This window comes from Oncorhynchus kisutch, linkage group LG3, assembly GCF_002021735.2.
Source record: "Oncorhynchus kisutch isolate 150728-3 linkage group LG3, Okis_V2, whole genome shotgun sequence".
Lineage (NCBI taxonomy): Eukaryota > Metazoa > Chordata > Actinopteri > Salmoniformes > Salmonidae > Oncorhynchus > Oncorhynchus kisutch.
Window position 1 is genome coordinate 52696373 of NC_034176.2, and position 13931 is coordinate 52710303.

Sequence of the window (13931 nt, forward strand, 5' to 3'; positions counted from 1 at the left end):
TCAAATGCTCAGTCACTTAGAGATTTGAAGGAAAAATATGCCTGGCAATTTTTTTTAATACAAGATAATTAACACAAAAGCACTAAAAACATTGATTTAAATGACTGTTTTTAGCCCGATCATATCATTTTTTTGTTTCATTTTTCTCATTGCACTAGGTTCTAAACCTAGAACAGGTCATCCACATTCCAAGAAAAGGAACAAATAAAAAAAGGTGGATATGTTCAATTATGTGGCCGAGAAAAGAGGAAAAAAACGAGAGGATGTTTACAAATTCCATTAGATCCACGGGGCCGACCAAGAGCAGAAGCAGATAATAACCAGCTATTGATTAACTTTTGAAATAGTGGAGAGAGACACTGCACATTGCTCTCAGGAATACAATGGGCCACCAAAGACAAATCACTTGCCGGAGTCCACCAGGGCTATTTCTGCCCTATCTGTTCTCTCTCTGTGTGTTGCTTCGCAAATGGCACCCTGTTCCCTTCATAGTGCACTGCTTTTGACCAGAGCCCTATGCCGATCAGCCTGTGAGCTTCCCAGAGGAGGGGTAGACAAAGAGCCGCGGTGTGAGTGCCTGCCAGCACAGTACAGAATAGACTAGATGATAGGTGGATGACAGTTCACCGTACAGAGTGAACTATCATCCACCCCCTGCCTAGTGCCTAAGATTGGTTACGGAGAAGATGTAAACAAGGGGTCTCTGACTCCGGTCCTGAAAGCGTCTGGAAGTGTGGGCTTTTGCTCCACTGCAGCACTTACGAAAATGCTTCAAAAAAATCAACTATACCATGGTTATCACTATCAGTCCAGGTTTATCAGGTGTGTTAGAGCTGTTAGTGTTAGATTCTTTATTTGGATACTCCGTTTGGTTATAATGTTTATTTTTATTCTGCTCCCCAACAACCCCATACACACAAAGCACGTTGAGAGGCTCAGGGTCAGCCACATTTCAGCACACCTCGATGTAGAGCAATTTTGGGTTTAAGTGCCTTGCTCAAGGGCACATGATGGTGGTTTGTACTCGGGATAAGAGACAGATAAGAGAAAGCAGTTCCCAGTAGGCATGAAATGGCACAGAACGCTTCTAAATGGGGATGCAACTTGTCCTATAAGAGCACTCAATTTCTGCTGGAAAATGCCAAGTTGTGCCATATTGAACATGACGCAAATCCACCACCACTCCACTGTAGAGTTTTGACCTGATTAGTAATTGGAGAAGGCACCAAAATGTGCATATTTAACAAAGATTAAATATGCATTAAATGTTTATATTTAAGGTACAGAAGGAACACACCACATATGTAACAAGGTCTCCCTTGTGTGACAAACTCCCTTCACATGTGACGCAACATGCATGTAGTCAGCCACACCTGGGGATCAGGATTGTCTATCCATCACACTGGTGTACCACCCACCTCACCCTTCCTAGCCAATTAGCTGGCCCCATTTATCACCACACCTGTGATCAATCCTCACCGCTGACAGCCTTCATTAACTCAGAAGATTGAGTTAGGTGTGTGTGTGTATGTGTGCGCACGACTCACCGTGCAGTCCGTGCTGTCTGTTATCTTTAGGCAGAAGTCTGATGCAAACTCCAGCTCAGAGAGAGACACTGCGTTACAATCGATCCCCTGAGGAGAGGAGTCCACAAACAATAGATCAATGCACACACTTTCACAACAAACCAGGAAATTTTAACACGCTTTTGGTCTTATCAAGCAAGAAACAGAAGAACAGTGAAGTATCAGTGATACAAGACAACTAAGCACTTGTACTAAAGGTGACTGCTTTCCCCTGTTCTTGAGTACAATTCACCAAAAACAGAATACTTCCCAAAACAAGAGGTTAGACTCCCCCAACAAAGGACTTACATACCTAAAAAAGTACAACAACTAGGGACGGTTTTATACCCCTTTTCAATTTTCCTTCTAAAGCACATTCCTTAACATTCTGAGAGGAAAAAAGAAATAACTCGTTGAACAGGGATTTACAATTCCCTGAGAGACAGGCTCTTAATTTTACGCCGTTCCGACCATCCTTAATGGAATGTTATTGGATCGTATCAGAGTGAGGCAATGGATGGAAATCCATGCAATTTGGGCCAAGGGGGAGCTGTCCATTTTTCACTAAAGGGGAGAAATTATCGATTAGAGGATTCAAATTATATTATTTCACCTGCTCCGCTCGTTCATCATGGGAGAGACATGGAAAAGAACATGCTACTTCACAAAATGGAGGATGGGTAGAGGAAGGAGCGTCCATGGAAAAGACAGAGAATATGATAAAAATGGTTTTAAAAAGGTATCCATGCTCTAATTTGTGTGTGTGATATAGAAAGTCCATTAGGAAATGCAATGTGTGTGTATATGGTGTATGTAAGTGCAGGATCTGTGAGGATGATTGTGCTTGTAATGTGTGTTTGTTGTACTCTCCCTGCAGTGTTTGTGTATGTGTAGTCTCTCTGCGGTGTGTGTGTGTGTTTTCTCCATCAGCTCAGTGAGTGCCTCTCCATCTGCAGGGGGGACAGAGTAATGAAGTTTCCTAAAGAGGAACTTAAACAAGGATTAGACTTATCAATCACCCAGCACTAGAGCACTGCCACACACAACAACAACCTGCCTCCAGGGACCTCTCTCTCTCTCTACGACTAACTCTCTTTCCCTCGCTCGGTATTCACCCTCTACCCCCACTCTATTTCTGTAACCTTTTTCCTTTCTCTATACCTTGAGTGTGTATATACCTGTATGACTGCAGGTTGAGAGATGAGCGTGTCTGGTTTGAGGACCTGCACCACGGCCTCTGGCACCACGGCCCTCTTCATGCACGCCATCTTGAACCCGTATACGTCATCCCAGAATGCAATGCGGTCCTGGTGCTTCTCCGTGTCGCCCACTGCCGCCAGGCTGATGGTGCAACGATCAGGGTAGACTAAAAAGAGAGTAAGATGTATGGACAGACTGAACATAGTGGAGAAGAGTGATAGGGGATAGGGATATGCATTTGAAATTATTTCACCATTCGAATATCGTGATTTTTTTCAATTCGGAAAAATAAATAAATAAATACAAATAAATAAATCCTCTACTCTCCTCACCAATCACATCACTAGCCTTAGAGCGTAGGACTAGTAACCGAAAGGTTGCAAGTTCAAATCCCCGAGCTGACAAGGTACAAATCTGTCTTTCTGCCCCTGAACAGGCAGATAACCCACCGTTCCTAGGCTGTCATTGAAAATAAGAATATGTTCTTAACTGACTTGCCTAGTTAAATAAAGCTAAAATAACATTTAAAAAATGCCACAACAGCAGACATTGTGCAGTTGTTTTCAGGGTGTTATATCTGTAGTTTTTAACTAACAGTAGACTAGGCTAACAGTAACAATGAAAGAGAAGTCTGCTGTCGCCATCATAGAACTGAGTGATTTGCATTGATCAGTTTCTTGTGTTGTGGACCCTCTGTTGGTTCGTACCTGTACCAGGCTAATTGCTATTTGAAGTGGGGAAAATGCGCTATGATAGTAAAATGCCTTTTCATGTAAAACGCAACCCATAAGCCATAGCCCATGAGATAGAAAATGAGCTTTAAAATAAAACAATCACTCCTGATATTCAATTAACCGTGCCCATCCCTATTAGGAAGGGAGTGGAGATATATGACCAAGTCCAGATACCCGTGCTTGCATACTAAATAGTAGGTTGTTTGGGTACACAACGTTTCAAAAATGTTTTACACTTTAAAATGCCAGGATGACATATTCATTTCGTCTATTAATATAGTACGAATTTGCTGCATCGCATTGAGGAAGAAAATCATATTTTCAGACCAACATGTGTTTGACAACAGCTGACAATCATATAAGGGGTCAGGCCGTACCAAAACGAACAAATGGCTAAAAATAATGCAATTGCGCATTCTCAATATGGTTGAGCCTAGTATGTTGATATTTGTTGCATACTGCATATATTTTACCAAACAGTACATTCTAAATAGTATGTAGCACTATCAGTACACAGTATGTAGTTTTAGTAAGTAGCATGCAAGATAGATTTCAGACACAGCCTCAGTCTACGGTGGGGATGACCACCACAGTGTGTGATCAAAGATGACAGAAAGCTAAAGGCACATTTATATAGGTCAGACACTGGGCGACTGTCGCTTATATATGAATTAAGAGTTCTGAGGAGTCTGGCTTTGAGTTGGACGCCTTTTCCCCGATTCCACAGCTGAATCTGAATTCCTGACTTGCTATCCACACTGCAATTGCGTGCACGATCAGGACCTTTAAATTAAATTGTATTTGTTTGTGTGGACCTTACTGTGAAATGCTAACTTACAAGCCCTTACCCAACAATGCAGTTCAAGAAATAGAGTTAAGAAAATATGTACTAAATAAACTAAAGTAAAAAATAAATAAATACAAAATGACAGGTTAGGTTAGTCCAGGTAATTTGTAAAGTGACTATGCATAGATAATAAACAGGGAATGTCACGTTCGTCGTATGGATCGGACCAAGGCGCAGCATGCGTACATTCTTCTTTATTTAAAGAATGAACACTGAACAAACTAACAAAATAACAAAATGAAACGTAAAGCTATAAAAACGAGTGCTGACAGGCAACTACACATAGACAAGATCCCACAAACACCAAAGGGAAATGGCTACCTAAATATGATCCCCAATCAGAGACAACGATAAACAGCTGCCTCTGATTGGGAACCATATCAGGCCACCATAGACATACAAATCACCTAGACCTACAAAAACTCTAGACATACAAAAAACCCTAGACAATAAAAAAAAAATAGCGTACCCAACCTAGTCACACCCTGACCTAACCAAAATATAAAAGAAAACAGAGATATCTCAGGTCAGGGCGTGACAGTACCCCCACTCCAAAAGGTGCGGACTCCCGGCCGCAAACCTGAACCTATAGGGGAGGGTCGGGATGGGCATCTACCCTTGGTGGCGGCTCCGGTTCTGGACGCAGCCCCCCCTCTTTACGCTGATCCCTCCACCTTTGTAGAACTGGATCGTGGATCATTGCCGGAGGCTCTGGGGACCGTCGCCGGAGACCCCGGACTGGGGACCGTCGCCGGAGGTTCCGGACTGCGGCCCGTCGCCGGAGGCTCCGGACTGTGAAACGTCGCCGGAAGCACTGGACTGGGAACTGTCGCCGGAAGCTCTGGACTGGGAACTGTCGCCGGAAGCTCTGGACTGGGAACTGTCGCCGGAAGCTCTGGACTGGGAACTGTCGCCGGAAGCTCTGGACTGGGAACTGTCGCCGGAAGCTCTGGACTGGGAACTGTCGCCGGAAGCTCTGGACTGGGAACTGTCGCCGGAAGCTCTGGACTGGGAACTGTCGCCGGAAGCTCTGGACTGGGAACTGTCGCCGGAAGCTCTGGACTGGGAACTGTCGCCGGAAGCTCTGGACTGGGAACTGTCGCCGGAAGCTCTGGACTGGGAACTGTCGCCGGAAGCTCTGGACTCTGGAGGCGCACTGGAGGTCTGGTGCATGGTTCCTGGCACTGGTGATAGTGGGCTGGTGACACGCACCTCAGGGCGAGTACGGGGAGCAGGCACAGGACGTACTGGACTGTGGAGGCGCACTGGAGATCTGGAGCGTAGAGCTGGCACAATGAGTCCTGGCTGGATGCTCACTTGAGCCCGGCAAGTGAGGGTCGCTGGCACAGGATGCACTGGGCTGTGCAGATGCACCGGAGACACAGTACGCTGAGCTGGCGCAGGATATCCTGGTCCAAGGAGGTATACTGGAGGCCAGGAGCGCTGAGCCGACACCATCCGTCCTGGCTGGGTGCCCATTCTAGCCCGGCAAATGTGAGGAGTTGGAATAGAGCGCACCGGGCTATGAATGTGAACTGGAGACACTGCGCATCACTGCGTAACACGGTGTCTGACCAGTCCCACGCTCCCCACGGTAAGCATGAGGAGTTGGCTCAGGTCTCCAACCTGACTCAGCCAATCTCCCCAGGTGCCCCCAAAACATTTTTTTATGGGGCTGCCTCTCGTGCTTGTCTCGTTGGTACAACTCCTCATAATATCGACATTCCGCTTTCGCTGCCTCTATCTCTTCCTTAGGATGGCAATACTCCCCAGCCTGCGTCCAGGGTCCTGCTCCATCCAAAATCTCCTCCCTTGGTCCATTTTTGGTGGGATCTTCGGTCACGTTCGTTATAAAGATCGGACCAAGGCGCAGCGTGGTATGAGTACATTCTTCTTTATTTAAAGAATGAACACTGAACAAACTAACAAAATAACAATATGAAACGTGAAGCTATAAAAACGAGTCCTGACAGGCAACTACACATAGACAAGATCCCACAAACACCAAAGGGAAATGGCTACCTAAATATGATCCCCAATCAGAGACAACGATAAACAGCAGCCTCTTATTGGGAACCATATCAGAGTCACACCCTGACCTAACCAAAATATAAAGAAAACAGAGCTATCTCAGGTCAGGGCGTGACAGGGAGTAGCAGCAGTGTAAAAACAAAAAGGGGGTGGTGGGGGGGGGGTCAATGTAAACAGTCCAGGTGGCCATTTGATTAATTGTTCAGCAGTCTTATGGCTTAGAGGTAGTCTGACAAATCTTTGGGCCTTCCTCTGACACAAAATAGTATATAGGTCCTGGAGGTCAGTAAGCTTGGCCCCAGTGATGTACTGGGTCGTACGCACTACCCTCTGTAGCGCCTTACGGTCAGCAGTTGCAACACCAGGCAGTGATGCAACCGATCAGGATGCTATTGATGGTGCAGCTGTAGAACGTTTTGAGGATCTCGGGACCCATGCCAAATCTTTTCGGTCTCCTGAGGGGGAAAAAGGTGTTGTCGTGCCCTCTTCAAGACTTTCTTGGTCTATGAAGACTGTGTAATCAAGGAAAAAACTGAGTTTGATAACGCAACGTCATTTTAAAAAATTTAAAAAGTCGACGATAAACTTTCACAAAACACTTCTAAATACTTTTGTAATGCAACTTTAGGTATTAGTAAACGTTAATAATCTATCAAAATGATCACGGGGCGATGTTTTTTCTATAGCTCCACGTCTTGAAATCATGTCCGTATATTTCTCAACCAAAACATCCTGTCGGAGACCGGAATAAATCGGCTGCCTTGTTTCGGTTTGACCAAGAAACAAATCTGAGACAAATGACAAGACTGTTGACATCGTGTGGAAGCTGTAGGTATTGCAACCTCGGCCTCATTTAATGTGGGTCACTTTTAACAATGGGTTGAAGTGGCGCATGGATATATTTTCCCATTTTCAGTGATCAGATTTTCCTGCACTTTTCGATGAAACGCACGTTCTGTTATAGTCACAGCCGTGATTTAACCAGTTTTAGAAACGTCTGAGTGTTTTCTATCCACACATACTAATCATATGCATATACTATATTCCTGGCATGAGTAGCAGGGCGCTGAAATGTTGCGCGATTTTTAACAAAAAGCTGCTTAAATTCGCAGCCTCCCTAAGAGGTTTTAATAAAGGTGTAAAAAAAATATATTTTTTTAAATATCTGCCAAATCGGTGTCCAAAAATACAGATTCCCGATTGTTATGAAAACTCGGCCATTCCGATTAATCGGTCGACCTCTACTTAAGTTTTTTATTTAAAATGGTACCAAGAACATGCATATCCTTGATGCCTGAGTTACAGCAGTTAGATTTGGGTATGTCATTTTAGGTGAACATTGTAAACAAAGGGGCAGATCCTTCCTCTTGCTCAGTTGTGCACTTGGGCCTCCCACGCTTTCTATTCTGGTTAGAGCCAGTTTGCGCTGTTCTGTGAAGGGAGTTAGAAACAGCGATGTATGATATCTTCAGTTTCTTGAAAATTCCCCCATGGAATAGCCTTCATTTCTCAGAACAAGAATAGACTGACGAGTTTCAGAAAAATTTTCTTTGTTTATGGCCATTTTGAGCCTGTAATCGAACCCACAAATGCTGATGCTCCAAATACTCAACTAGTCTAAAGAAGGCCAGTTTGTTGCTTCTTTAATCAGGACAACAGTTTTCAGCTTTGCTAACATAATTGCAAAAGGGTTTTCTTATGATCAATTAGCCTTTTAAAATGATAAACTTGGATTAGCTAACACAACGTGCCATTAGGTCACAGGAGTGATGGTTGCTGATAATGGGCCTCTGTACGCCTACGTAGATATTCCCATGTATTTATAATCAATTTGATGTTGTTTTAATGGACAACAAATGAGCTTTTCTTTCAAAAACAAGGACATTTCTAAGTGACTCCAAACTTTTGAAAAGTAGTGTATATATATATGTATATATATATTCAGTATACTGTATATCAGTTTACAAGGCAGGTACAACAGTAAACAATGACTAGATTTGATTACATGTTACCATATTTAGCTTACCATATGCTGACCAATTTCTCATAGAAGTTATAAAAGAGGAAAGGAGGCAAGGAAGTTCTTGAAAACATTACCCTAACAGTATGAAACATGAATTTCCCTCTCGGATTGAAACCCCATTATAAGAGACTTTGTTGCTGCGAGACTCGGCATCCATTTCATAAAGCACCAGTAACGAGTATATCCATCAAATACCAGACCTTTATGGCCGCTCTATCCTACTTTTTACACTTTGTCAATACTGACCTGGTTTGTGACTCATGTTTATGACTGGGACAAAAAATACAAAACATGCTTTATGTAGAATCCATTTTTTAAGTATTTAAAAAAAAGAAAAATCCTGCAACTCAGAATTAAATCAAGGGAGTAATTCACCTCGATACAGCCACAGAGCCAAATCAGGCTCTGGTTATACGAAGACATTAAACCCCATCTGAATGTATTCTATAAACATTAAACCATGCATTTGAAATGAACATTAAACATGAGTCTTAATGTGTTTTGTAAACGTTAAACATCTAAAAATGAGTTCATCTGACTGGTTAATCGGCTTGGTGATTTGGCAGAGGCTGAAGTGCTTGGGGCCATGGCTGTCCCCCCCCCCACCCCCCATGGAGGGACATTACAGCCATATGCTTAAGTGCTAGAAATTAAGAAAGATATAACCACTTCAAAGTTGTCACAAAATAACCTACTGTCACAAACACAATATCAAAGAGTAGACTGTACATGACACACGCGCGCACGCACACACACACACACCTGACTCGCGGGAAGCTACGGACAGCAGAATGTCTTTATTGCAACAACTGCTGTCTACTGTCGAACTCATTGTGAAATCCATGGACGAGGATTGCTTTGGTGCTAAACATGGATACATGCACATTCTTTTAAAAAGAAAGGAAAGATGACAGGAAAACAGTAGTATGTAGTTGGGTAGGGCTGCAAAAAAGAAAGACCCGGAAAGGTGTTCAAGTCTCCAGCCAACTAAGCCATAGACTGTTTTCATTGCTTCCACACGGCAAGCGGTACCGGAGCATCAAGTCTCACACCAACAGGCTCCTGAACAGCTTCTAGCCCCAAGCCATAAGACTGCTAAATAGCTAACAAAATGTCTACACTGACCCTTCTATTTTATACAAAAATGTGCACTCCCATGCACACTCAATCTAGGAACATTTTACATACTCACACTGACACTCCAACACACACACAAACACACTTAATTTGCACACATACATAACACACACACACACACACACACACATTCATTCTGACTCAACACAAGCACACACTCACAGTACAATCATCATATTCGCTGCTGCTACTCTGTTTATAATATATCCTGATGCCTGGTTACCTTACCCCTATACATACTGTATCTAACCCTGCCACTCCAGCATCCCTGCACATTGTAAATATGGTATTGGCAGTGGCACTGGAACTGATCCTATATATAGCTCACTTACTTCCTCGTGCTCTAGTACTACTGCGTTGTTGGAAAAGATCAACCAAGAAAGGCATATCACCGTACCGGTGCGCATGACAATAAAAACATGAACGCCAGAAGAAGCATAACGCCTTCTCAGCGTAGAAAAACGTACTGATACGTATCCAGGCAGCAACGAGCTCATGTTTGTCCATACAACTGTGTATGTCAGACTTAGTTAGTGCGTGAACAGTCACGGGTTGGACCTAGTTGATAATGTTCGCTAGTGAGAGTGCAAGACCAAGACAAGCAGGCAATAGTTATACATTGAGAGACGTGTCCGGCAATGTTTTAATAATTGTCATTCTTATATCTGCCAAAAAAGCAGACAATGACCTGCTAAGGGAAACACTCGGCAAAGGTTAAGTTCGTTGTTGTGGTGCTAATTTGAAGTTGTGTTTTTTTGACAATCCTCATATAAGATGTTATGGCACTTAATAATGAACTATTATCCTGCATATCGTGTATTCCCCTGACACGGTCTCTCAGCCAGCACGCACGCACGCACACACACCAGGACACACACACAGTATTGCTCTCATTTATTCATGCGACAAGGCCACAGAAGACAATCATACAGTGACAGAAGAAACCTTGCACAGACTGTTCTGTCTGACTACCAGTAACTGAAAGGTTGCTGGAAGGAATCCCCGAGCTGACAAGGTAAAAATCTGTCGTTCTGCCCCTGAGCACGGCAGTTAACTCACTGTTCCCTGGGCGCCGAAGACATAGATGTCGATTAAGGTAATCCCCCGCACCTCTCTGATCGCAGAATAGCGCATATTAGCAAATTAACATACTCCCCTCCCCATGGTCAATAATACAAGCTATCCAGCTCATTTTCAAACGTTGCTATGGGCACAGCCAAACAACGGAAGTGAGGGATTCCACTTCGGCTTTACTTCCCTCCTGCAGTTTGTCGGTGGCAAACTTGCCAGAGTAAAATATTTGAAAAAGTCAATTTAGAGAGTATAAAAGTCAAGTAAACAAGTCTAAGTGTATAAGTGTAATTTTTTGCGGATTTAATTTGTTCGCTTATGTTAGCTAGACTTACTAGTAGGCTAGTTCTGTTGTGATAACATTAGTTGTGTTGTGTCAGAAACAGGAAGACTGAATGGATGGTGACAGCAATGTGATGAGTGTCTCACGGGCTCCTCTGATTGGCTCTTCAGCCACGGTGACACCTGCCACCCATGACGACAGATTTGTCATTTAATTTTTCCCTGGATTACTGGAGCAAGTGAGTAATTATAAGGGCCAGGTGAGAGGAGGGGGATGCTGAATAGGAAGGAATAGAACAGGCCTGAAAAAGAAAGGGGGAGGGAAGAAGAGAAAGAGAGAGATAGGGGTGGGAGAGAAGAAAATAGGAAAAAATGCAAGGGAGGAGGGATGCTGTACTGTAGATGGAGAGAGAGAGAGAGAGAGAGAGAGAGAGAGAGAGAACGAGTCAGAGGAGGTACACAGGCATCCCCAGATTCATGGTTTTGACATCTGTGTCCTTCTCGACTCGCTGCTCACAGCCCGTTTGGGGGGGGGGACAAAAAAAGATCCCTTATCCCTTGACGCTGGACTACTCTGGTGAATGGGGACACATTTAAGGATGAAGAGGTTGTTAATGTGCTGGGTAGAATGAGGGAACTTCTGAAACACACTAATGTAAAAACACACACACAGGAGATAGAGAAATAACACGCATGAAGGCACACACGCCCATCAGTGAGTTATAGTGAAATAAGAAACCCCAAAAAGGAGAGAATGCTTGACAAATAATGACTTCCAACCAAGAGAAATCAGAGAAGGTGGAGATTCAGTATCTTACCTATACTTTTTATCCTTCATTCTTTCTTTTGCCCTCTGCTCCCCTCATCTGGCTCAGCCCCCTCTTTCCTCTTCATCTCATTCCATCCCTCTCTCTCTCTGACCTCTCATTTTCTCAATTTCTACCCTCATCTTAATCTCTCTTTCCTTTTTTCTCTCTAGTCTGCACCCTCTTCTCCCCACCAATTTCTCTTCCTGCCCCCTCCCCCTCCCCCTCCCCCTCCATCCTTCCCTCTCTCACTCTCCAGGTGTGTGACCTTTCAGCTGTCCCTGACAGCCAGTAAAAGGCAGTGTTTCAGAACTACTCCTGTGTCAGGCCCTGTTTGTCACAAATCATTAAGCCTGGCCAGTGACAGACAGCAGCTGACCCTGAATATCCATATGCTCTCACACACACACACACACCAGTGCGTGCACATGCCGGCATGGGTTACACACCTGCGGTAAAAAGCACAAAAACACACAGGCAGAAAAGCAGTGAAATACTGTACTGTGTACCATCTGTCAACATGTGTACAGACTAGAGCCGGGCGATATGGACAAAAACTATTCTCAAAAAATTGACCCATTTTGCTTGATAACGATAAATACAACGATTTGTTTCACTTTTAATGCACAGTTAATTTCCATTAGTGGCAGGGTTCTAGACTAACTTTTTCCAGTGCCTTTAAGAAGTAAGACAACTGAGATGGCATGGTTAAAAAAACAAGTTAGCTATTTCATCTAACATGTCCAGAGAATGCATGATTTATATTTTGATATGCAACCTGATCAAATAGGATCCAGAAAGATCCAATTTCTTTTTGACTCTTTAAGCGTGATTTGTCCGTGATGGTCAGTGATGAAAAATCTGCGCACCGGAACAAAGCTCCTCGGTAGTCGTCGCGTCCCAGTCTGTTGACAGATGCTACGCTACAATACCAGTTATGTTATGTGTTTCTGTCCACAAGAGAATACTTTCAGCATTGCTCGTTCAGTATGCAAATCGAGAGGGGGAAAAAAAATGTGACGTAAGAAAAGTCGCTTCGGTAAGACGAAGACAATGTTGGTGTCTAATTTTCAATTTATCGTTCCTGCACTAGTGTGCTTACACACACACACACACACACACACACACACACACACACACACACACACACACACACACACACACACACCAAAGAAAATTGCAATGCATCAACTGCAGTGGTTTTGCGCTTTAGTAAAAAATAAAGCAGTGAAGTCTGCCACAAGTGATTTCTCCTATAATTTAAAACTCCCTTTGCTCCACTTTTCACCAAAGTGGCATGCACGGCCGGACATAAGGCTCTGGAGACAGGTATACACAATAAAATGTTTTAAATGTACATATAAAACCACACTGAACTGGCATTGGATGGCTACTGCCTTCTACTGCACTTCCTACTAGTGGACCAATACTGAAGTGTGTGTGGTGTGGTGTGTGTGCGTGTCCATGCATGCGTTTGCATTCATGTCCATAATAGAAAAACTAGCTGCCTGATAGCTCTGCTCAGTCATTGAGGTCACATGACGGTCATGCAACGTCTACTGCCATTTTAAGCTCCACCCACAATATAATCAACCACAATAGATAGCGCAATCGTAAAAAACCTGATCTAGCATATTAAGTGTATATGTTGTTGCTTTTTTTGTGTGTGGGGGGGGGGGGGGTCTTCTTACTGTATATACTGTACATATACAGTAGGGTATAGGGTCGTTCTATATGAATTCAATCACTTTTTGACTGACAATCATTTGATGTGATATTCCTCCTTAGCAGCTTGGGTTAATGTCCCTATTCAATCACTAAGACCAGCGGGCTGTATAGAACCATCATAAATGTGCATCGTTCTTTTATTGTCCATTTGTATTGTTCTTGTCCTTTTCTTAAATGCCATTATAAAAAGTGTATATGATAGTGCAACACATTTATCCCAAGGGGGAAAATTAAGTAAGTACAGTACAGTAGAGAGTGTGTGCGCGTGACTCACCTGAGCCCCCCTCGGCCAGGTAGAGGTCTCTGGCATAGAGAACCGAATCCAGCATTGACTCAAACAGCAGGAAGTAACCCTGGAAGAGAGAGAGGACAGATCAGTACAATGGTCAGGGAGACATGCATCGGAGGGTTGCTGTCAATATCTCAGGTGCCACTTACTACCGATGTGCCCTTGAGCAAGGCATTTAACTCCAGAGTTGACCCTGTGCTGCTCCCAGACTGTAATGT

At 43.6% G+C, this 13931-nt stretch overlaps 1 protein-coding gene across 2 annotated transcripts in view; it reads right to left on the reverse strand.

Annotated features, from left to right (window-relative positions):
* Positions 1-13931, reverse strand: part of prmt3 (protein arginine methyltransferase 3) — a 112871-nt gene that overhangs the window by 51383 nt on the left and 47557 nt on the right. For both annotated transcript variants that reach the window (XM_020476602.2, XM_020476608.2), the window contains exons 11-13: positions 13699-13777; positions 2744-2931; positions 1548-1634 (exon numbers count right to left, since the gene is read on the reverse strand). In XM_020476602.2, the coding sequence (XP_020332191.1) occupies positions 1548-1634; positions 2744-2931; positions 13699-13777 (354 nt within the window). The remainder of the gene's footprint in view (positions 1-1547; positions 1635-2743; positions 2932-13698; positions 13778-13931) is intronic.